The sequence below is a fragment of the Ornithorhynchus anatinus genome, chromosome 21, assembly GCF_004115215.2.
Source record: "Ornithorhynchus anatinus isolate Pmale09 chromosome 21, mOrnAna1.pri.v4, whole genome shotgun sequence".
NCBI classification, from domain to species: domain Eukaryota; kingdom Metazoa; phylum Chordata; class Mammalia; order Monotremata; family Ornithorhynchidae; genus Ornithorhynchus; species Ornithorhynchus anatinus.
In genome coordinates this window covers 11,749,877-11,773,986 of record NC_041748.1, presented here as the reverse complement: position 1 = coordinate 11,773,986, position 24,110 = coordinate 11,749,877, and the positions used below count along the sequence as shown (strand labels likewise).

General features: G+C 47.3%; 1 protein-coding gene across 7 annotated transcripts in view; it reads right to left on the bottom strand.

The window, feature by feature from the left end:
- BBS9 (Bardet-Biedl syndrome 9) overlaps positions 1 to 24,110 on the bottom strand; it is a 483,236-nt gene that overhangs the window by 212,642 nt on the left and 246,484 nt on the right. For all 7 annotated transcript variants that reach the window (XR_005661271.1, XM_039915128.1, XM_039915127.1 and 4 more), the window contains 2 exons: positions 23,169 to 23,341; positions 18,175 to 18,327 (listed from right to left, as the gene is read on the bottom strand). Coding sequence is in view for 6 of the 7 variants with exons in the window: in XM_039915128.1 (XP_039771062.1) it covers positions 18,175 to 18,327; positions 23,169 to 23,341 (326 nt within the window). In the remaining variant the exon portion in view is untranslated. The remainder of the gene's footprint in view (positions 1 to 18,174; positions 18,328 to 23,168; positions 23,342 to 24,110) is intronic.

The following is a 24,110-nucleotide window of genomic DNA, read 5'->3' as shown; positions in this document are numbered from 1 at the left end:
GTAAACATGCCACGCCACCACAAAATCTTATGATTTAAAAGTCACATATATACGCACGTTTGGGTTCATGGATTACATATCCATTTAAATGATAAACTCAGAGAAGCAGCGTGGCCCAGTGTATAGGCCCAGGAGTCAGATAACATGGCTTCTAACCGCGGCTCCTCCACTTGCCTGCATATGTGATCTTGGACAAGTCACTCAACTTCTCTGGATCTCGGTGTCCTCAACCGTAACAATTCTCCTTACTATTTAGACTACGCGCCCTACGTCGGGCAGAGATTGTGTCCAATCTGATGCGCGCTATCCACCCCGGCACAGAGTTCAGCGCAGAGTCAGTTCTTAGCAAATACCATAATGATTATTAACTCCGGGGCAACATTTTGGTCTGATATTATGAAACAACACTTGAGGTGATGTCCCAAACCCACCCAAGAAACCGAACCCACCACCAAATGTTTTCTACAGCAACCCAGAAGTCAATTCTGTCACCAAATTCTGTCGCCTGGCAATATGTTATCCAACAATTTAAAGACAGATAAGTAGAAAACAGAAAGAGAAAGGCCAGGGTGACTTTCAGTAGTGTGGCATCAAAGGAATGCCAAGTTGAAGATTCATAAAACTAGCAGTATTCAATCTAGCCCCTCTCAGGGTCACAACTGGAGAGTTTCCAGGACTCTACCAGTCTCGGCTAAGGGAGGGAGAGGCGAGCGAGCGGAAGGCAATCTGCTACAAATCTAAACTCACCTGTGCCGGGCAGCAGCGGCATGGGAGAGAATTGAGGGCGGAGACTCAAATCTACGGTGCGGAAGGAGGCAACGGTGAACCGCTTCCGGATTTTAATCAAGAAAACCCTATGGATCCGCTCGCGGAACGATTGCAGATGGCGAGCGGGGCGTTCTGGGAGAGATGTGTCCATGGCGTCGCTACGGGTCTGCGACGACTCAACGGGGTAAGACAAGAGCCAATCCAGTAGGGTTTCGACTCACTGAAGAAGATAAATCCAGTTCCTTGTGAAATTTTTGCTAGTTTCCCCTTCTGAGGACAAGGTGGCTGTGGAATTCTGAGAGATACCAGCACGTAAACGGTGTTCATAACGTACCGCTTCGCTGAGCTGAGTAGGAGCACGGCCTGGTAGAAAAGGCACGGGCGTAGGAGTCAGAGGACCTGGGTTCTAATCCCAGCCACTTGTCTGCTGTGTGACCTTGGGCAACTTACTTCGCTTCTCTGTGCCTCAGTTACCTCCTCTATAAAATGGGGATGAAGACTGTGAGCCTCACACGAGACATGGATTGTGTCCAACCTGATTAGCGTCTATCAGCCCCGGAGCTTAGTACAGAGTCTGGCACACGCTAAGCCTTTGACAAATATCATTAAAAAAAATTGAAAGGAGCACGAAGAAGCAGGGACAGCAGAGGAAATGTCTTAAATAAGACATTTAAATAATGTCTTAATGAGACATTTAGATAATATCTTAAATAAGACATTTGTTTAGAGCTTAACAAATAGCTTTAAAACAGTGAAGCATTGTATCAGTGTCGATTATTATTTGCCAAAGAAAATAATGTAAAATATATCCATCTATTCTCAAGATCCAGCACTGATGAAAAAAACAAAACATTGATATTACAAATTGCTCTTAATGTGTCTTCTGGATGTAACGCACAATAAATATCAATGGCGTGATTAAACAGTAATATAAATACATAAACTAATAATAAAATATCTTGGATTAGACTTTTTATGTGTACATTAGGAAACACTTCATTTTTTACAGTGTTATCTTTTCCATTCTATTCAGCAAAAAGATATCTGAGGCTCAGGTACTAAAGACTATTTTTATTCGTTTTGTTAATATTGCCATTCTCCAGCACCTCCTGAGATAGGTGGAGAAGCAGCGTGGCTCAGTGGAAAGAGCACGGGCTTTGGAGTCAGGGCTCATGAGTTCGAATCCCAGCTCTGCCACTTGTCGGCTGTGTGACTGTGGGCGAGTCACTTCACTTCTCTGCGCCTCAGTTCCCTCATCTGTAAAATGGGGATCAAGACTGTGAGCCCCACGTGGGACGACCTGATTCCCCTATGTCTACCCCAGCGCTTAGAACAGTGCTCGGCACATAGTAAGCGCTTAACAAATACCAACATTAACATTAAGATGGATCATTTTAACCAACGCCAAACAGAGAAGAAACAGCTATTTAAATGAGCTGTTACTCTCTAAGTCAATAAGTGGGCTTCGAAAATCAAAAGGGTGAGAAAGCAGACAGTGTGAAAGGAGGGGTCCCTTGCTCGAGCGCTCGTCATTTGGAACTCACTTGCGGGAGCATTATTGAATTCTAACTTCAGGATTTCTTAGCCAGCTCTCTTGCTAATGATAAGAATTGGTTATGCCCCAGTGCAGTGTTTACCTTGGCTCAGACAGCTCCCCTGCATACGGAGAGATCATTTAAATAGGGAGAAAATAAAGATGATTAATAAATAACACTCAGCTGTTCTTTGGGTTCAGAGATGATACTGGTGACGGCAAAAGGTTTATCAATATGTGGCCGAAGACCAGTCAAATTGTCCTTTCCTCACCACATGCAAGTAAAGATGGCCCCTTGCTGGCCTGCTGTGTCTGCTACATCGAAGCCTGGCACTGTTTTCATTTTTCCCTCCGAGTGTCACAATTTGCCCAAGGCTTCTGGGCTTCGTCCCGCTTTGCCATTGATCGTATTTTGAATTGCTTCCGCCTCTGTCTCCAAACCTATCTCAGGAGGTGCTGGAGAATGGCAATATTAACAAAACGAATAAAAATAGTCTCTACTACCAACATCCCTGAAATTCCCTGCATTAAATCGGTAAAAATTTCTACCGACATCTTTACACTATAAATCCAAGCGTTAATTTTTGTTACGTGCAATTCACATATTTCAACCAACCGAAGCTATAGCTAGAATTCCTTATTCTTTGCTCCTGGTCATTTGACTTGGTCTTATAAAACTATTCTAAAACAGAAGCAAAAAGGACATCGTGTTGCACTTGGAAATGCTCAGGACACGAATGTTCACGGAAGCACAAATCAGCATCCGACAAAATCACCTTGAACTCTCATGAGAGCGTTGCATTTTCTTTCTTTTGTTGTCAGAAAAGATTAGGTATCTTCCAAGGGGTTAAACAGCTCTTCCATTCCCCTAGAAGGGGGCAGAGGGGAGGGAGGGGCCCTATGGATCGTTTCAGTTGCCAATCTACAATTACATCTGTTCAGGGGTTCCACTTCCAAGAGACTAATACAAAAGGAATAATTTACCCTAGACAAGATTAAACAGGAAGGCAGGCAGATAACACTGCCAACAGAGAGGCTCACAATTACAGACAATTGGAGTCCACTTATATGATTTTTCCTCATTACTGACCCAGAGGTAAGTTTTCCATTTCCTCAAATGGGCCCATTAATAGTTTTATTCTAGCATCGGATACATCCTCCTGCCGGGGACAGCTTCGAGGACTAATAAGGAAAAGATCAAACGCCAGGTAGAAATAAAGTTGAACAACAGAATCGGGCACGGCCTGCTTCCTCTGGCTCAGCACGCTAAATATTTTCACGTGAAAGCACGTGCCAGGATGGAGTGCGGATGCCGGAATCAAATTCAACTTGCGTCCTGCAGCTTTTCCATTTGATACGGCAATCAGAAAGGGAAACGCACAGCGCCCCGAGGGCTTGGCTCTGGGGCGAGGAGGGGAGGGTGGGAACTGTTTTGGGGGCTGGAAGGGAGGCTTAAGTTGCCCGTTCCGCCTCTTGACCCGTCGGCTGGGGCTGGAGTCTTTGCAAGTGATCCAGGGTCGGCGAGGGTGGGCATAGGGGGTTCTGGCGGGGCAGACTGGAGCTGGAGGTGAGAGCCTGGCCCCTTCCAGTACAACTGGGCCTGGGATTTCTGCAACCCAAGTGGAAGCCGGTCGTGGGCTGGAGAATTTGTAGCCCAAAGTGGGAAGAGGAATCGGCGATGCGAATGGGGGTGGGCCGGGGCGGGGGGGTCTCTGCCACGTCAATGGGGGCTGGAGCCTTTGAACTGGATGTTTGCATGGGTCTGTTCTTCAGGATATAAAAGGGGCTGAGCGGGTGCAGGAGCAGGTATCAGGATGGCTTAGTGGAAACAGCAGGGCTTGGGAGTCGCAGGTCGTGGGTTCTAATCCCCGCTCCGCCGCTTAGCAGCTGGGTGACTTTGGGCAAGTCAATTCACTTCTCTGGGCCTCAGTTACCTCATCTGGAAAATGGGGATTGAGACCGTGAGCCCCACGTGAGACAATCTGATCACCCTGTATCCACCCCAGCGCTTCGAACAGTGCTCGGCACATAGTAAGGGCTGAACGAACACCATCATCATTATTATTATCACGATTGCCCTGACCTGAGCAGGCCTTGGGGCTGAGGGAGGTGGGCGAAAGGGAGGGGAGGAGGCAAGCGGGAGGAAGCTCCCGGGTGGATCTAAGGCAGCCCGTTGCTTGGCTCACTGCCCAGTGGGGACCAGAGGAGAGGCTGTGGAGAAGGAAGCAGGGCTCCTCCTTAGGTACATATCCTTAGACTCCATCGTTTTCCTTACCCGTAACTGGTTTTAGCGTCTCTCTCCCCATTATTCATTCATTCGATCGTATTTATTGAGCGCTTACTGTGTGCGGAGCACTGGACTAAACGCTTGCGGCTAGCTCCTTCGGGACAGAGATCTTACCTACCCATTTTATTGCACTCTGTCCAGCAGGCACTTCTTAGTGTTCTGCACGGAGTAAGCCCTCAACCGTCCTGTCTTATGCCGTCGAGTCGTTTCCGACCCACAGCGACACCCCGGATACAGCTCTCCCAGAACGCCCCGCTCTCCGTCTGCCTTTCTTCTGGTAGTGGATCCATAGAGTTTTCTCGGTAAAGATTCGGAAGTGGTTCGCCGTTGCTGCCTTCCGTACGCTAATCTCGAGTCTCCGCCCTCGACTCTCTCCCAAGCTGCTGCTGCCCGGCGTGGGTGAGTTTTGATCTGTAGCGGATTGTCTTCCACTCGCTAGCCACCGGCCAAGCTAGGAATGGAACGGGTAGGCCTCTGCTCGACTGTCTCTCCCATAGCCGAGACTGGGAGAGGACTGGAAACTGTCCAGGTGTGACCTTGAGAGGGGAGGTACTCAATAAATACCACAAATTGATTGGGCCATTTTAACTTCCTCTTCCTTGCCCGATTTCTCTCTTCCTCCCTCTCTACTTCTTCTTCCCCAGACCCGTCTGAGCCCGGACCAAGCAGAGGTCCGACCCCAGCTTTGCCTTCAATCTCGAAATGAAAAGTTCACACCCTGGCCCAGTGACATAAACACAGTCACTTAGAAGAGAGCTTATGAGGGCATGTCAGTGACACTGCAGGCAAACTGATTCATCCTCAGACAAAATCTGAACGCTACAAAACCAGGCATACTCCAGGTTAGAACCGTCTGTATCACCTAGGAATACCATCTCCTAGATGGTAGAGAAGCTTAGAGAAGCAGCGTGGCTCAGTGGAAAGAGCACGGGCTTTGGAGTCAGAGGTCATGGGTTCGAATCCCGGCTCGGCCACCTGTCAGCTGTGTGACTTGGGGCAAGTCACTTGACCTCTCGGTGCCTCAGTTACCTCATCTGTAAAATGGGGATTAAGACTGTGAGCCCCACGTGGGACAACCTGAATGCCCTGTGTCTACCCCAGCGCTTAGAACAGTGCTCGGCACATAGTAAGCGCTTAACAGATACCAACATCATTATTATTATTATTATGATCTCCACTGTTTTTTCATCCATCTCAGCATATCCACTCCCATCTCGCCATTAGGTCCAATCGCTGCAGGTAAGTCAATTCGCAACTCAACATCAGCCCTTTCCCATCCTTCTCTCATCCTTCTCTCTGCCCGGTGACTTTCCTACTCTCCCTCCTGGCACCCCCAAAACACACACAGCTCTCCTGCTTCTCCATTTCTCTTCTACCACCATATCACGGCACTGTTTTCCTTTGAACTTTAATTGTATCCATATTTCCCTCGACCGAGCTCAATCCAGTAGGCCATGCTGCTTCTCAGGACAGGAGATGAGGTGTCCCTGGAGGGAATGCTAGGCCGTCATGGTTGGATAGGGGCCCATGGCCTTGGCGGTTATTATAATTATCATTATTTTATCATGGTATGTAAGTCCTACTGTGTGTCTAACTGTTCTAAGCATTTGGGTAAATACAATTTCATCAGGTTGGACACAGTCCCTAACCCACATGGGATTCGCATTCTAAGAAGGCGGGAGAACGGGAAATGGATCCCCACTTTACAGTTGAGGAACCTGAAGCACAGAGAAGCTAAGTGCCTGGCCCAAGGTCACACAGCAGGCAAGCGGTGAACCCAGGTCCTTGGACTCCCGGGCCCGGACTCTTTCCACTAGGTCACCCTGATTCCCCGTCAATAGAGGAAGGTTGTTTTTGTGGTGTCGGTAGCCAAGGCCGTGGCTAGCAATTCCTGGACCAAGAATGAAGGAGGTGGTGTGATTCCACCGAGTACTCACCAATGGAACAATCAATTAAACAATCGGTGGGATTTCCTGAGCACTCATCGTGTGCAGAGCCTGTACTATGTGTTTGGGGGAGTTGATAGACACGACCACAGCCCTCGGCAAGCTTACAGTCCAGCAGGGTAGACAAACAGTAAAACAAATTTCGGTTAAGGGACATAAATGAATGTAAAGATACATACCAATGTGGAGTGGAGTGAGAGACCGAGTGCTTCAAGGATGGGACTAAGTGTGTGGGTGAGGCAGTAGGGAGATGAAAAAGGTAGCGAGGATGAGCGTCTAATCAGGGAAGACTTCTTGGAGAAGATAAGATTTTAGAAGGGCTCTGAAGATGGGCAGAGTGGTGGTCCAGAGGATACGAAGGGGGAGGGACAGTGAGGGAGAGTGAGCAGGTCAGTAGGAGAGGACCAAAATGTGCAGGCTGGGTTGTGGAGGGACAGGTGTAAGGAAAAGTAAGAGGGAGGGAGCTGATTGAGGGCTTGAATCCAACGGCGAGGGGCTTCGGCTTGAAGTGGAGATGGATGGGCAACGATCCGAGGCAGTGGGGATGTTTTAGAAACATTTTCCGTGCAGCGGAGGCCAGAGGAGAGAGGTTGGGAGCAGGGAGATCAGCAAGGAGAAGCAGCGTGGCTTAGTCGAAAAAGTCCGGGCCTAGGACTCAGAGGACCTGGGTTCTAATCCCAGCTCAGCCGCTTGCCTGCTGTGTGACCTTGGATAAGTCACTTAGGTTCTCTACGCCTCAGTTTCCTCAGCTGCAAAATGGGGATTAAATCCTATTCCCTCCTACTTATGCTACGAACCCCATGTGGGACAGGGATTACAACCTAATTATCTTGTACCTCCCTCCACACTTAGTAAAGTGTTCGGCTCATCGTAACTACTTAATAAGTACCATAAAAAAAACCCTAAGGGCTGATGCAGTGATCGAGATGGAATACGAAATGTCCCTGAGCTGACAGGGCAGGGAAGAGGTCATCGTGCGCAGAACTCCTCCTCACGAGGCTGAAGTGTCGGAGACGGGGGCCGAATCACCCAGGGGAGGACCAGGGGGCTGTGGTGGTATGGTGGAGGAGGAAGACAAATAGAGGAAGGAGATGTACAAGAAAAAGGTGAGGGAGAATTAGGAAGAAGCAGGAGGAGGAGGAGGAAAGGCATTTTCACTTTCTCCTTTGCCTTCTCTTCCAATCTAGCGTCATTTCCTCCCTTTCGTCTCATCCTTCCCTCCTTGGTTCCCTGAAACTGTCCTCTCCTGGTTCTCCTCCTATCTCTCTGGCCTCTCCTTCTCAGTTCTTTCACGGCTCCTCCTCTGCCTCCCACCTCCGTTCTGGGTCCCCTTCTATTCTCCAACTATGCCCTCTCCCTTGGGGAACTCATTCACTCCCATGGCTTCAACAACCATCTCTACAGAGACGATTCCTAAATCCACCACTCCAACCCTCACCTCTCCTTCTCTACAGTCTCGCATTTCCTCGGGCCTTCAGGACCTCTCGACCTGAATATCCTGGTGACACCTCAAACTTCACGTGGCCAAAACAGAGCTCCTCATCTTCCCACTCCAACTCTGACCTCCCCATGACTTTCCCGTCACGGTAAGACAGCACCACCATCCTCCCTGTCTCAAAAGCGCATAACTCTGGTCTCTCTCATTCAACTCACGTTATCGGTCTATTACCTTATCCCGCTGGGTCAACCTTCACAACATCATTAAAAGCCCTGTCCTCTTTCTGACTTCCCTATCACCGTGGATGGTACGATCATCCTTCCCGTCTCTCAGGCCCGCAACCTCGGTGTCATCTTCGACTCGGCTCTCTCGTTCACCCCACGCATCCGATCCGTCACCGAGACCTGCCGGTCTCACCTTTGTAATATCGCCCAGACCCGCCCTTTCCTCTCCACCCAAACGGCTATCATACCGCTACGGGCTCTCATAATACCCCAGCTTGATTACTGTGTCAGCCTGCTCTCTGATCTCCCTTCCTCCCGTCTCTCCCCGCTCCGGTCTATTCTTCACTCCGCTGCCCGGCTCATCTTCCCGCAGAAACGCTCTGGGCACGTCACTCCCCTTCTTAAAAACCTCCAGCGGTTGCCTATCGACCTCCGCACGAAACGAAAACTTCTCACTCTAGGCTTCGAGGCTCTCCATCACCTCGCCCCCTCCTACCTCTCCTCCCTTCTCTCTTTCTACTCCCCACCCCGCACGCTCCGCTCCTCCGCCGCCCATCTCCTCGCCGTCCCCCGTTCTCGCCCGTCCCGCCGTCGGCCCCCGGGCCGCGTCCTCCCGCGGTCCCGGAACGCCCTCCCTCCTCACCTCCGCCAAACTGACTCTCTTCCCCTCTTCAGAGCCCTACTTAGAGCTCACCTCCTCCAAGAGGCCTTCCCAGACTGAGCTTCCCCTTTTCCCTCTGCTCCCTCTGCTCCTCCCTTCCCCTCCCCTCAGTTAAGCCCCCTTTTTCCCCCCTTTCCCTCTGCTCCTCTCCCTTCCCCTCCCCTCAGCACTGTGTTCATCCGCTCAATTGTATATATTTTTATTACCCTATTTATTTTGTTAATGAGATGTACATCACCTTGATTCTATTTATTGCTATTGTTTTAATGAGATGTACATCCCCTCAATTCTATTTATTGCTATTATTTTTGTCTGTCTGTCTCCCCCGATTAGACTGTAAGCCCGTCGACGGGCAGGGACGGTCTCTATCTGTTGCCGATTTGTACATTCCAAGTGCTTAGTACAGTGCTCTGCATATAGTAGGCGCTCAATAAATACTATTGAATGAATGAATGAATGAATAAAATCTGCCATTTCCTCTCCATCCAGACTGCTGTCATGTTGATCCAAGCACATATCCTATCCTACTTCGACTGGCCTCCCTCCGGTCTCTCCCCACTCCAGGCCATTCTTCACTCCGCTGCCCTTCTCAATTTTCTACAGAAACGTTCAGGCCATGTTTCCCCCACTCCTCAGGACCCTCCGGTGGGTGCCTCTCCACCGCCGTCACAAACAGAAACTCCTTAACGTCGGCTTTAAAGCACCCGATCACACTGCTCCCTCCTACCTCTCAGATTTCTCTAATGCCATCGTGCTCACTGTACCTCCATCTCGTCTCTCTGTCTCCAACCCCTCTCCCACATCCTGCCTCTGTCCTGGAATGCCCTCCCTCTTCACATCCAACAGTTGATCATTCATTTCATTCAATAGTATTTATTGAGCGCTTACTATGTGCAGAGCACTGTACTGATCACTCTCCCCACCTTCAAAGCATATCTCCTTCAAGAGGCCCTCATTTCTTCTTCTCCCACTCCCTTCTGCATCACCCTATTATTTGGATTAGTACGCTTTATTCATCCCTCCCTCAACTCCACAGTGCTTATGTACGTATCTGTTATTCATTTATTCAGATTAATGTCTGTCCCCCCTTGTAGGCTGCAAAGCTCCCTGTGGACAGTGTTTACCAACTTTGTTGTGCGGCACTCTCTGGAGCGCTCAGTATAGTCCTCGGCACATGGTAAACACTCAATAAATGTGATCGACTGACTGATTGCAGAGCACTGTATTGAGCAATTGGAAATAGACGGTAGACATGATTCTTGCCCAAAAGGAATTTATGGTCTATGGTGGGGGGCGGGGGACACATTAAAATCCACTGCAGATTTATTGTCCCCTCAAAGATCCACTCCCAAGTTTATCCACTTCTCACGAAATGATTTTCTCTGGCCCATCACCAGGTCCCTCTTTCCTAGTCTTATGGCTATTGACTGCAAATGTCAACTGGGCCCTCACAGTCCTTTCTCTCACCCCTTCATTCTGGAAACACACATATACGGAAGCACCGGAACAGTCTGCGGAAATGCTTCCGGCCTGAATGTTCACAAGCACGCTCCTTTCAACCGTCTCATGGTGCCTCATTTTCTCCCGGCCCGCCGTCGACCTCTGGCCATGTTCTACCTCTGGCCAGGAACGCCCTCCCTCCTCAAATCAGCCAATCACACTTCTCCCTTTCAATGTCCAACTGAAGGCACACCTCCTCCAAGAGACCTTCCCAGACTAAGACCCCTTTTCCTCAGCTCGCCCTCCACGTCGCCCCAACTCGCTCCTTTTGCTCTATCCCCCCTCCCCGCTCCGCAGCACTTGTGTATATATTTACATATCTATAATAATATTTATTCATATTGATGCCTGTTTACTTGTTTTGATGTCTGTTCCCCCCTTCTACACTGTAAACCCGGTGTGGGCAGGGAATGTCTCTCTTTATTGCTGAATTGTACTTTCCAAGCGCTTAGTACTGTGCTCTGCACACAGTAAGCGCTCAATAAATACGACTGAATGAAGGAACCAGCCTTTGCATTCTCCCAATGGATCTAGTCTGCATTACCGTATTATTTCCCCCTCTACCAAACCCTCACTCCCCTTTAAGCTAATAACGTGTAGAAGGCTGGTGGCTGGCGAAGAAACCGCTCACTTCTCCCTCCTGCTTAGACGGTGAGCTTCACGTAGGACGGGACCGATTAACTTGCATCTACCCAAGCACCGAATACAGTGCTTGGCACACAGTAAGTTCCTAACAAATACAAGTCGTGCTTCTCAGAATCAGGGGAGTGCAAAACGTGGACAATCACTTTGAGAGAAGACCCACGTCCCTTCAGCCCAACTAAGGATCTCCATCACCCAATCGGAATTGAATCCCCTCACCAGATTTAGTCCAAGGAGGTGGAAAACAGAATCAAGAAGGCCGATGTGTCCTTTGGAATACTCAGGGGTAGGATAAAATACCAACACGGCAGCAAGATGTAGACCAGATGGGGCAACTGAGGGGTGCCACTGTGTTTTCTCAAGCCGTGAGTACTATTTTGCACTCAGTAAGAACTAAATGAAAACCACTGGTTGAGCGATGAAGTCAAGGCTATGCCATGTTTGTAGAAAGGTCTTTGATCCTTCCTTCCAAGAAAGGGAAGACCTCTCCTGAAAACGACCACTTCATCTGTTGTCTTTCATCGGGAAGTTTGGTTTCTTTCAGTACTGTGAGGTTGGTTTCATATCTGGCTAGGGTACAGACACGAGGAACAATCGCTGATCCGAGCATTCTGATCTTCCCCGACGCGAGCGCCATTTCCCTTGTGCTTGGGAGACTTTGGCTGGTGTTCGCCCCACCAGATCATGGCTCCCCGGGCCCGGTCCTCAGGTGAATCAGGTTTCTGTGACCGTGAGGCGAGTATTTTTAGACGCACCCTTTTTAGCCCCCTCCCCATTTGGGGTGAACAGCGCGATCCTAAAATGGGCTGCTGGGATTGACTGTACAAATAAATACTAGAAGGAAGTTTTGGTTCAGCACAAAGTAGCAAGTAAAAATTCCAAACCACAGGATTTTTGTTTAAGCTCATGACCAATATGTCTCCCGCTTTGTGGAATCGAGGAACAAGCCAAGCGCCTTTCTAAAACATTAACTTCTATCAACTATTACATCACACATATGTTATCCAACACAATTAAGCTTTTAGCTCAATAAACATTTCCTCCTGTGCTTCAACAGAGCGTTAGTGTTCACACAGAAAGAAAAACAGAAAACATAGAAGCATCAAAATACAACCTAAGTACACCAGCTATCCCGTTTCCATTGACACAATCAATCAATCGATCAGTCCCGCGTGAACTATCTCACGTGTGTGGAAAGCTTATCGCATGAAAGCAAACTTATTTTCCGGGGATTTTCTGTCACGTGCAACCAGCATCAGTCATTCGAAAAGAAAGCGATCGGCTAAACCGAGTGACAAACTACATCCTCCCATTCTCTGAAACTAAAGTCTCGAGGGTTATTTGCCTTTGAGGAATCTTCCAATGTTTGGATGTCTTTTATGAAGATGCGTAAACCACGAATGGGGGTGTAATTGCTTGCTTGGCCATGCACATATGTTTTCTCTTTCTTTCCACAGATTTCCAGACTTGATGCTAACGATGTGCCATTTATATTGCAGCTGATGCTTTAGGTTGCTGCTAACTGACACCCAGATCAAACTGAGGAGATTTTTTGGCTGTCGTTGAGGAAATTCAATTAGGACTTTTTCTTCACGATGTTGCTGTTTTTGTACGCCTTAGATTTATAGATTTTTTTCTCAAAAAACCTTTGAAATCTTTGACTACATACAATTACCAACATCCATTTATCGTGATTCGAACAAGGACTAAGTAGGCTCTAACGCTACCCGCCTGGTTGTATGAGAAAGAATTTAATGATCATGATGTGTGGCCTTCTAGGCCTGGGAGTCAGAAGGGCCTGGGTTCTAATTCAGCTCTGCCGCTTGTCTGCTGTGTGAGCTTGATCTTTAATTCTCTGTGCCTCAGTTACCTCATCTGTAAAATGGGGATTAAGACTGTGAGCCATCTGTGGGATAGGGACCGCGTCCAACCCAGCACTGAGAACAGTGCCTGGCTCACAGTAACTGCTTAATTAATACTATTATTATTATTACATTAGTTCAAGTAATTTAAATAAAAAGCATCAGCCTTGAAACTCCGCAGATCAAAAACTGATTCTGATAGGAAAGGAAAAGATTTTAGTTATCTTTCTTAATTCTTACGAATTCTTAAAAGCATAAGGAGTATGAAGAAAACTCCAAAGCTAAAAAAAAACAAAAACCGAGGTCTAATTTGAATTTTCACTGTATTACTTCCTGCTTGACAAAATCACCTTTAAAAGTCCTCTAGTGATTCCACATTGGTTCTAATATCGTAACCCTAAGATCTAAAGGACTACAACCTTTTCAGAACGAACTCTCCGCAGAAAAACTTGGCAGTATTGCATTCTGAACACATTCATCTTTCTCTCATTCATCTCCCAAGTACTTAATCGTAGAACCCCTACTACAAATAAATGCATGGAACTCCCCAGCTTTTACCAATATCGCCACTAAGTCATGCACAACATAAAATGACAAGATAGGACCATGAATAACAAGGTCTTGAAACATAAGCAGTCAATCAATATTCAGACACTGTGCTTGGCTCGGTCGGATATGTGAGATCTAGGGGCGAAAGGGACTGTGTCCAATCTAATTATCTTGTAGCTATTCCACCTCTTAATACATGATATGGCACTTATATTACTTAATACCATCATTACTCTTCTTGTTGAAAAGAACGGATACACAAGCAGCTGCCGTTTGGTGAGCTGGAAGAGAGTACTACATAGAAGGAGGGCAGAAGAAACATTTTAAAGATCCAGCGAACACAGTCTTAAATACTGGAGCATGATTTTCTGCAGTCCAATATAATGAAGTCCATACCAAGTACTCAACTGTGGGTCATTTGCCATTTTGTGAAACAAGACCGAATAGGCATATACATAAAATATGGACTTTTTCCTACATTGAAAGTGGCTCCCAAGCCAGTTATTAGTTGCATAAACAAGTAGAATTTAAAAGGAAAACTCCCTCGAGATCCCCAAATTATGTTTTACCAAAAATGTGCATGACTTTATCAACGGAATGTCTCCATAGTATCTATTACAAAGAAATGTGAAACTGTAAAGACTTCCATATTTTCCGTCTCCTTCGCTCATTTGTTTCCTATATTAATCATTATTTTCCATCTTGCCCCAGGGAAAATGACTAAATATGATGACATATAAATTACGGGCCTTAAATCTTTTTTCCACGCAGACGACTGTGGACCTTTAACTTTCAGCTTTCCACCCTGAACTCGGTGAAAGAAAAATGAGAAAATTCTTCCAGCCTTAGCAATCTACCACTAGCACGGTAACGTGCGGCCAATCCAGTGAAGCATGGGTTGCCTTCCAAGAACCAACCGCTGCCCTTCTAGGGACCAAAGGAAATGGGCCATTGACACAACACAAAATATCATTCATTCTACAGGATCCAGGAGAACCTGAAAAACCTTCATGAGAATGACACCTCTCTGACAGGCGGAATAGAGAAGAGCAAGTCAAACTTGATTCCCACAGAAAATCACTTACAATCGGATATTTAGCAGGAGGCTCTCAAGGGACTCTAGAAGAACGACAGCTTCAGAAATCCCTTTTTTTCTATGATTACTCCTCCAGCCAGACTCAAGGATGACATTATGTGTTAAATCAACAAAGACCTCTTAAACCACAGGAAGAACGATGGAAATAATCTTTGTAAACAACAGCACATTCCTTCCAAATAACTAAATCCTATTAAGCATCTCCAGTCTACACAGCCTTTATCCACCTTTCCATACTGGCCTCTGCAGGATGGGTCCACTCTAAATTCAGGTTATTCCAGGTTCCTACATAAAACAAACCCAGGGCCTCAACCATGAGCTCACCGCAAACCATTCTGTCTGTCTCCCCAGATTAGACTGCAAGCGCGTCAATGGGCAGGGATTGTCTCTATCTGTTGCCCAATTGTACGTTCCAAGCGCTTAGTACAGTGTTCTGCACATAGTAAGCGCTCAATAAATACTATTGAATTTTTAGACTCGTGAAGGCAGGAGGCTATAGAAGGTTCCTAAACCTCCAACCTACAGTTGCTACAGAGTCCTTGGTAAATCTAAAATCATACCAGTCATTCACAAATTGAAGTCAAGGTGATCTATCAGTCTGCACCAAAGAAGCCACATACATAACCAGAAATGTACAATGGCGACAGAAAGTTAAACGTTGCCAGAGAAGTTCATTTCAAAGGCAGCCGCGGCACAAGGAAGCAGAGAGACAGATTAAGAATTCCAGCATGGCCTTATTACAAGGAAGGATTAATGCCCTTCCTCTGGGAAGGCTTCCTTAACAGGAGAAGCAGCACGGGTTAGTGGACAGAGCCTGGACCTGGGAGTCAGAAGGACCTGGGTTCTAACCCCGGCTCTGCCACTTGTCTGCTCTGTGACCTTGGGCAACTCACTTCACTTCTCTGGGCCTCGGTTACCTCATCTCTAAAATGGGGATTGAGAGTGTGAGCCCAATATGAGACAGGGACTGGGTCCAATCTGATTAATTCGTATCGGCCCCAGTGCTTGGAACAGTGATTGGCCCATGGCAAGCACTTACCAAGTACCATAAGTATAATTATTATTATTATAAGTGGACATAAAAGAATGGGAGATAGGCCCCTAGACAGATAGGAAAGCAGGCAGAGACAGACAGCTAGCTAAGGGAGGAGGAAAAGAGAAAGCGAAAAGGATACAGACAGAAGATAGAAAAGATATATGCAGTTGATCAATCAATGGCATTTACTGAGTACTTAATGCGCGCAGAGCACTGTATTAAATGCTGGGGAGAGTACAAGCCCACAGAGTTGCTAGACAAATTCCCCTGCTCACAACAAGCTTACAGTCCAGAGGGGGACACAGACATTAATACAAATAAGTAATTTACCGATATGTGAATAAATGCCGTGGGGCCGAGGGAGAGGTGAATACAAAATGTCAGCACTTGGAACAGTCCTTGGCACGTAATAAGCGTTTAACAAATGCTATTATTATTATGCCCCAAGGGTACTAGATCTGTACAGTAATATGTAGACTATAAATTCCTGGTGGGCAGAGATGACGTTTACCCACGCAGTTGTGTTTTATTTTCCAACTGCTTCGTACAGTGCTCTGTACACAGTAAGTGTTCAATAAATACCACCGATTGGATGATATCTGTGATAACTAGATATAGTGAACGATACCAGTCAAAGATGATGAATATGAAGTAGATAATAATAACAATAATAATGTTGGTATTTGTTAAGTGCTTACTAAGCGCAGAGCACAGTCCTAAGCGCTGGGGTAGATACAGGGTAATCAGGTCGTCCCACGTGAGGCTCACAGTTAAGCCCCATTTTCCAGATGAGGTAGCTGAGGCACAGAGAAGTTAAGTGACTCGCCCACAGTCACACAGCTGACAAGTGGCAGAGCTGGGAGTCGAACCCGTGGCCTCTGACTCCGAAGCCCAGACTCTTTCCACTGAACCACGCTTATAAGTTTAAAGCGGCAACCAGGTGACTCTTTAGATCTGATCATATTCAAGCAATGTTCATCTTTAAGCAAAGTTTTGCCCAATTTTATAGTGTTAATAAAACCGCGGGGGACAGACGGACTGTTCCTGAAAGAGTATATAAATATATATATATTTTTTATCAAAAAATAGGGTGCAAAGAAGCTGAACGGTATTAATTGCCTTGAATGATTCACCTACATCTCTTCAAAACATGGTTCATCATGGTTCTTTGATTTTCAAAATACACTAGGGATTCTTTTCTCCTCATATAACTGGAAAACCTATGTCAGCTGAGGCTTTGGTGATAACTGTCAAAAAGTCACGCGAAACATATATTTTCAAAATGTGCTATGCAAAGTAGCTGTCATATGTTTAATATAAAGCAAATCCTTTCAATTGAATTGTTAACATTTTGTCTGCATGACACTGCCAAGTGATTTGAGGAATATTTAGACAGCCTAATTCTCTGGTCCCTGACAAGATTAATTCTCATGAATTTCAAATTAATTCCAAGATGGGAAACCTGCAATCCGGTCAGCCTAAAACCAAGTATAGATCGTTTCAACAAAAGTAGTTCATTAAAGCCATCCTGCTAAGTATGTTTGGGTTTAAAACATTATTTCCCATACGGTTTATCATCTTCATCGTGACAGCAAAAATAAAGGAGAAGCTCTAAGTTTTTATTTTGGTGTTCCTGGGGAGACAGAAATTAAATCACAACTATCATTCATATATGTGGACACATCCCTAAATCAATCAGTGGTATTTATTGAGTGCTTACTGTGTGCGGAGCACTGTACTAAGGATTTGGGAGAGTTCGGTAGAGTAAGTAAACATGATCCTTGCCTTCGAAGACCTTAAAATCCAGTGACGGGGGGACGGGAGGAGGGGGAAACACATCAAAATAAATTAAAGGAAGGGGAATTATAGATGTCTGTCATCTGTTCACTTGGATCTTGACCCTTTGGATACTCGGTATTCACCCCATCCTCAACCCACAGCACTGGTGAGAAGCAGGGCGGCCCAGTGGAAAGAGGCCGGGCTTCGGAGTCAGAGGTCATGGGTTCGAATCCCAGCTCTGCCACTTGTCAGCTGTGTGACTGTGGACGAGTCACTTAACTTCTGTGTGCCTCAGTTGGCTCATCTGTAAAATGGGGATTAACTGTGAGCCTCACGAGGGACAACCTGATTACCCTGTATCTACCCCAGCGCTTAGAACAGTGCTCTGCACATAGTGAGTGCTTAACAAATACCAACATTATTGTGTACATATCCGTCAATTAGGGAAGGGAAGGGAGGGAAAAAATGCAATGCAGGTGCCTGAAAATGAACATATGGGACGATAGAAAGAGGAAGGCCCTTGAAAATGTTGATAAGCTCGAAATCCCCAGGAGATCAGCCAGGATAGTGATCAGTGTCAGAGATTCAGGGAAGGAAAAGACCAGCAAAGGAGCAAACTGGTGCTATCACCCCGCCTTTTGCCAATCTCACTTCTACCTCACATTGAGGAGCGGAGCGGGTGATCGCCTCCACGCACGCCGAAGGGTCCCACCCGGATAAAGGTGCTTCTCCCGAAGAGGGTGGCTTGGAGTTCCTGAAGGATCCGGAACGTACGCGGAAGCTGCCTGAACATACGCGGAATGAACAGAGCCCGCACGGAGAGAACCGAACAGCTGGAAGGGGTGCACTGACCTGCCTGTAGGTTCCATCTAACAAGGTATCCAGGTGTTGGAGAGGAGCGGGAGTTTTATCCTTGAATCTTGTCAGCAGTCGCCGTTCAATGGCTCGGAACTGTACGGCTCTTTCTGACAACAGTTCTTCTAATTTTTCCCCATTCAGCCGCAGCTACAATCAGAAGAATTTCAAAACCACAGATGAACGGGGGTGACCCCTCCTACCTAGACCGCGAGCCCAACGTGGGACGGGGACTGTGTCCGAGCGGATCAACTTGTTCCCACCCCAGTGCTTCGAATGGTGCTTGCCACAGAGTGAGCACTTAACAAATACCGTAATCATAATAATCATTACTCATTATCATGTCAATTGCTAGAGAACCTAGCTTTCTGAGACACGTCTGGAGGAAAAGAGAAGATGCGGAGTGGCAACAGGGAGCTATATTATTAATCGAGCAACGGCCTCTGGTAAGGTCTTGTCTTAATGCTGTCGAATCGTCTCCGACCCACAGCGACGCCGTGGACACGTCTCTCCCAGAACGCCCGCCATCCGCGATCGCTCCGGTCGTGGATCCGTAGAGTTTTCTTGGTAAAAATACAGATGCGGTCTACTACTGACTCCTTCCGCGCAGTCAACTCCACCCTCGACTCTCTCCCGTGCCGCTGCTGCCCGGAACAGGTGAGTTTCGACCGGTAGCAGACGGCCTGCCGCTCGCGAGCCACCGCCCAAGCTAGGAATGGAATGGATAGGCCTCCGCTTGACTCTCCCTCCCGCAGCCGAGACTGGTGGAGAACTGGAAACTCTCCGGGTGCGGCCCTGAGAGGGGCTCTAGTAAAGGAGCCTGGCTAAATTTTACCACAATGGGTGAAAACATAAATTATCTAGATCGAATTCTAGGAAAGCAAGTCATTGACAAACTCTCTTCATACAATCGATTTTCATAAATTGAAACCGGCCCACTGATCATTCCATCTGTTGCATATCTAAATGGACAAAATTCCTCGAAAAGGAAGGGGAAACCACGGGACCGTCTCTTCTCCAGCTTGAGTGGAAGCTGTACTAACTGGAGTCCTATCTCCTGACTGGAGCTCTGCACGTCCGATAGAGCATGGCCCCGGGAGTAAGAAGATCCTGGGTTCTAATCCCGGCTCCGCCGCGTGACCTTGGGCAAGTCACTTAACTTCTCTGGGCCTCAGTCACCTCATCTGGAAAATGGGGTTGAGGAGTGTGAGCCCCACGTGGGACAGGGATGTCCAACCTGACTAATTTATATCTACTCCATATAATAAGCACTTAGAAGCAGCGTGGCTCAGTGGAAAGAGCCCGGGCTTGGGAGTCAGAGATCATGGGTTCGAATCCCTGCTCCGCCACTTGTCAGCTGTGTGACTGTGGGCGAGTCACTTCACTTCTCTGTGCCTCAGTTACCTCATCTGTAAAACGGGGATGAAGACTGTGAGCCTCACGTGGGACAACCTGATTACCCTGTATCTACCCCAGGGCTTAGAACAGTGCTCTGCACATAGTAGGCGCTTAACAAATACCAACATTATTATTATTATTATTACCATAATCATTACTATTATTATTCCTCCCCAGTCCTAAGGGGTGCTCCAAGGGCCAGAATGATTTAGGATTGAATAAGTCCCTTCGCTGGAGCGGAAGGAGCTTCTCTCATCCATTTCTCGGGCACACTGGGCTTAAAAGTCACACTCTCCAATAAAACAGAGCAGTGAGTTACTCAAAAGCACAGAGAACAGTTTCAAGATGACGTCTCAACGACCCTCTTTGCGGTCTGTTGAGTCAGTCGATCAAGCAATGATATTTATTGAGTGCTTACTGTGTGCAGAGAACTGTACTAAGCGCTTGGGAGAGTATAAAGTAACAGTTGGAAGAAAAGCTCCCTGCCCACAGTGACCTTACCGTCTAGATGGGGGGGGCCCAGATATTAATATAAATGTCATGAATATTTACGTAAGTACGATCGGCGAGGGAAGAGTGAAAAAAGGGATGAAATCCAAGTCAAAGGACGATGCAGAAGGGGGTGGGAGAAGAGGAAATGAGGGCTTGGTCAGGGAAGGCCTCTTGGAGGAAGTGTGGCTTCAATGAGGCTTTGAAGTTGGGGAGACTAATATTCTGTTGGATACGCAGATGCAGGATGTGGACGAGAGGTCGGCGGTGAGATAGACGAGATCAATGGATAGTGTGTATGTTAATATCAGAGGAAAAAGGTTTGGGCAGGGTTATAGTGGGAGAGCAGTGAGGTAAGGTAGGTCTCCCTCTGACTCCAGCCTCTTCACAGCTAATAACAACAGTACTCGAGTGACACAAAAACAAATAACTCTTCACTCTTGGCTTCAAAGCTGTCCATCCCCTGACCCCCTCCCACCTCACCTCCCTTCTGTCCTCCTACAGCCCGGCCCGCACCCGCCGCGCCTCTGCCGCTCACCTCCTCACGGTCCCTCATTCGCATCCGTCCCGCCGTCGACCCCCGGCCCACGTCCCCCCGCTGTCCCGGAACGCCCTCCCTCCTCGCCTCCGCCAAACTCACTCTCTTCCCCTCTCCCAAGCCCTACTGAGAGCTCACCTCCTCCAGGAGGCCTTCCCAGACTGAGCCCTCCCTTTCCCTCTGCCCCTCTGCCCCTCCCCATATCCCCCTACTCCCTCCCTCTGCTCTCCCCTTTCCCTCCCCACAGCACTTGTGCATATTTGTACATATTATTTAATACTCTTTATTTTATTAATGATGTGTATAGATCTACGATTCTATTTATCTTGATGGTATTGACCCCTGCTACTTGTTTCGTTGTCTGTCTCTCCCGTTTAGACTGTGACCCCGTCGTTGGGCAGGGATTGACCCTATCTGCTGCCGAATTGTACATTCCAAGCGCTTAGTACAGTGCTCTGCAGATAGTAAGCACTCAATAAATACGATCGAATGAATGAATAGTACTTGTTAAGTACTTACCACGTGGCAAGAACTGTTCTAAGTGCTGAGATATAAATTAATCACAGTCCCAGTCCCACACGGGGCTCACAATCTTAATCCCCGTTTTCCAGACGAGATAACTGAAGCCCAGAGAAGCGAAGCGACTTGCCCAAGGTGACACAGCAGACATATGGCGGAGCTGGGATTAGAATCCAGGTCCTTCTGACTCCCAGGCCCGTGTTCTATCCACTAAGCCGCCCTACCTGACAGGGCAGGCTTCACCTCTGAGCTCCCGGGGCAGGGGTCACTGGCCGGGATCGGGGGGGGGGGGGACCTGTCAAAATCTGCCTACCCCAGAGGCAGGGCAGAGGGATCGGGGCGCAGTGCGACAGGACAGGCGGGGAAGACACAAGCACACATGTGCACACGCATGTACATTCCAACCAGGGTCGTTGGGGGTGACAGGCTAGAGGATGAGTATTTTACGGGTGGCCTAGTGGAAGGAGCACGAACCAGGAGTCAAGAGACCTGGGTTCGAGTCCCAGCTCTGCCTCTTGCCCGCTGTGGCTCGGGTTCCTCATTTGAAAATTGGGGATTCGATACCAGCTCTCCCTCCCCTTTAGACCGTGAGCCTCACTAGGGACAGGGACTGTGTCTAATCTGACTGCCTTGCCCCTACCCCGGTGTTTAACACAGAGGAACTCACATAAATACCCTATCATCATTCATTCACTGACCGCTTACTGTGTGCAGAGAACTGTACTAAGCGCTTGGGAGAGTATAAAGTAACAGTTGGAAGAAAAAGCCGGCCCACAGTGACCTTACCATCTAGATGGGGGGCACAGATATTAATATAAATTATGAACATTTACATAAGTACTATGGGGCGAGGGAAGAGTGAAAAAAGGGAGGAAATCCAAGTCAAGGGACAATGCAGAAGTGGGTGGGAGAAGGGGAAATGAGGTTAGTCAGGGAAGGCTAATCATCATTCATTCATTCATCATTCACTCATTCAAGAATGATGATATTTAAGCACTTACTACGTGCCAAGCACTGTTCTAAGCACTGGGGGATACAAGGTAATCCGGTTGTCCCACCGTGGGGCTCACAGTCTCAGTCCTCATTTTACAGATGAGGGAGCTGAGGCACAGCGAAGTTAAAAGACTTGCCCAAAGTCACACAGCTGTGGCGGAGCCGGGAAGCAGCATGGCTTAGTGGAAAGAGCACGGGCTTGGGAGTCAGAGGTCGTGGGTTCGAATCCCAGCTCCGCCACTTGTCTGCTGGGTGACCTTGGGCAAGTCACTTAACTTCTCTGTGCCTCAGTTACCTCATCTGTAAAATGGGGATTAAGACTGTGAGCCCCACGTGGGACAACCTGATTCCCCTCTGTCTACTCCTGTGCTTAGAACAGTGCTCTGCACATAGTAAGCGCTTAACAAATACCAACATTATTATTATTATTCTCTGTGCCTCAGTTACCTCATCTGTAAAAATGGGGATTAAAAAAATGTGAGCCCCACGAGGGACAATCTGATTACCCTGTATCTACCCCAGCGCTTAGAACAGTGCTCTGCACATAGTAAGTGCTTAACAAATACCATGATAATGATAATAATTAGAACCCATGACCTCTGACTCCCAAGCCCGGGCACTTTTCATTGAGCCACGTGCTTCTCTGAACATTATTAAACATTAAACGTCGTTTAACGTTATTAAAAGAATGTTTCTTCATTAAAACATACGTGCTAATGATAGATTCAAAACCCTTTGGGTTTAGAGGCTAGTGGGTTTTAGGGAAACCATTCCCTAAACCACCGAAGCATTTTCCTGGGAATCCTTCAGAGGGTTCAACTAGCCTAGATTCTCCCAGGCAGAGAGGTCAGGTGTCCCTCAGCGAGCGGTAACTGTCACTCGAAGCGAAACTTCCCATTTCGACTCCCAAAACTCTCTATTCACAGGATCTTTGGCGGGGGCTTGGAAAGAGAGAAAGGTGATCGAAGCCCCTGTCAATATAGAGAGAATAAAACACGGTACATTTGCCAATAAGTGATTTGATCTACCATCATTTCACTGACATCACACCTACCTCAAAATGGCGATCAATTAATTCAAAGAATTCTTGGAGAGGAATAGTCCCATAAAAGGAACACGTAAAATCTTTCATTTCCTGCTTCTCAAAATGCTCTTTAAGACGAAGCGTAAGCTCTTCCGTTATCAGCCACAGGTCTTCGAACTGGTCACTCTGGATTCTGTATCGTTCTGTACAAGCGAAAGCCGAAAGGGAAGAGCCTCTTAGGACGTTAACGGTCACCGATACGAAATTGTGCAGAAATCCCCAAACGTAAAAGAAATGTTTACTATCCGTTGCCGAACTGTACTTTCCAAACGCTTAGAAAACGAATAGAAACGAACAGAAAAATGGCTCTGCGCATAGTGAGCGCTCAATAAATGCGATTGCATGAATGAATGATTACTATCATTCACTATTTCTCTTTGTTCTGTTAATTACTTTGGCTGCTTCACTGCTTTTTTGCACCTAGGACTTGCACAGCTCTTTTAGGCAGGCACGTAAGCTGGAAGGAGCACGGCCTAGTGGAAAGCGTATAGGACTGGGAATCTGAAGACCTGGGTCTAAGGCCAGCTCCGACACTTCCCTGCTGGGTTGACCTCGGGCTAGTCACTTAACTTCTCTGTGCCTCCAATTCTTCACTTGGAAAATGGGGAGTCAATACTTGTTCTCCATCCCCCTTCGTCTGTGAGCCCCCGGTGGAACGGGGAATGCGCCAGATTTGAGTGTGTTGTATTACATTTAGTACAGAACTTGGCACACAGGAAACGCTTAGTAAATTTTATTACTGTCATTATCATCCTTAGAAAAACATCTCAAATTCGCGGGAGCAAAAGACGGATGGGATAAATGCGAATGGGGTCATTACAGAGGTAACAAGCAAGGGGTGAGAGGGAAGAGGTGAAGTAAGGCATAGTTCATATGTTCGCACTAGGACTTTGAGTTAACATTTTCAACCAC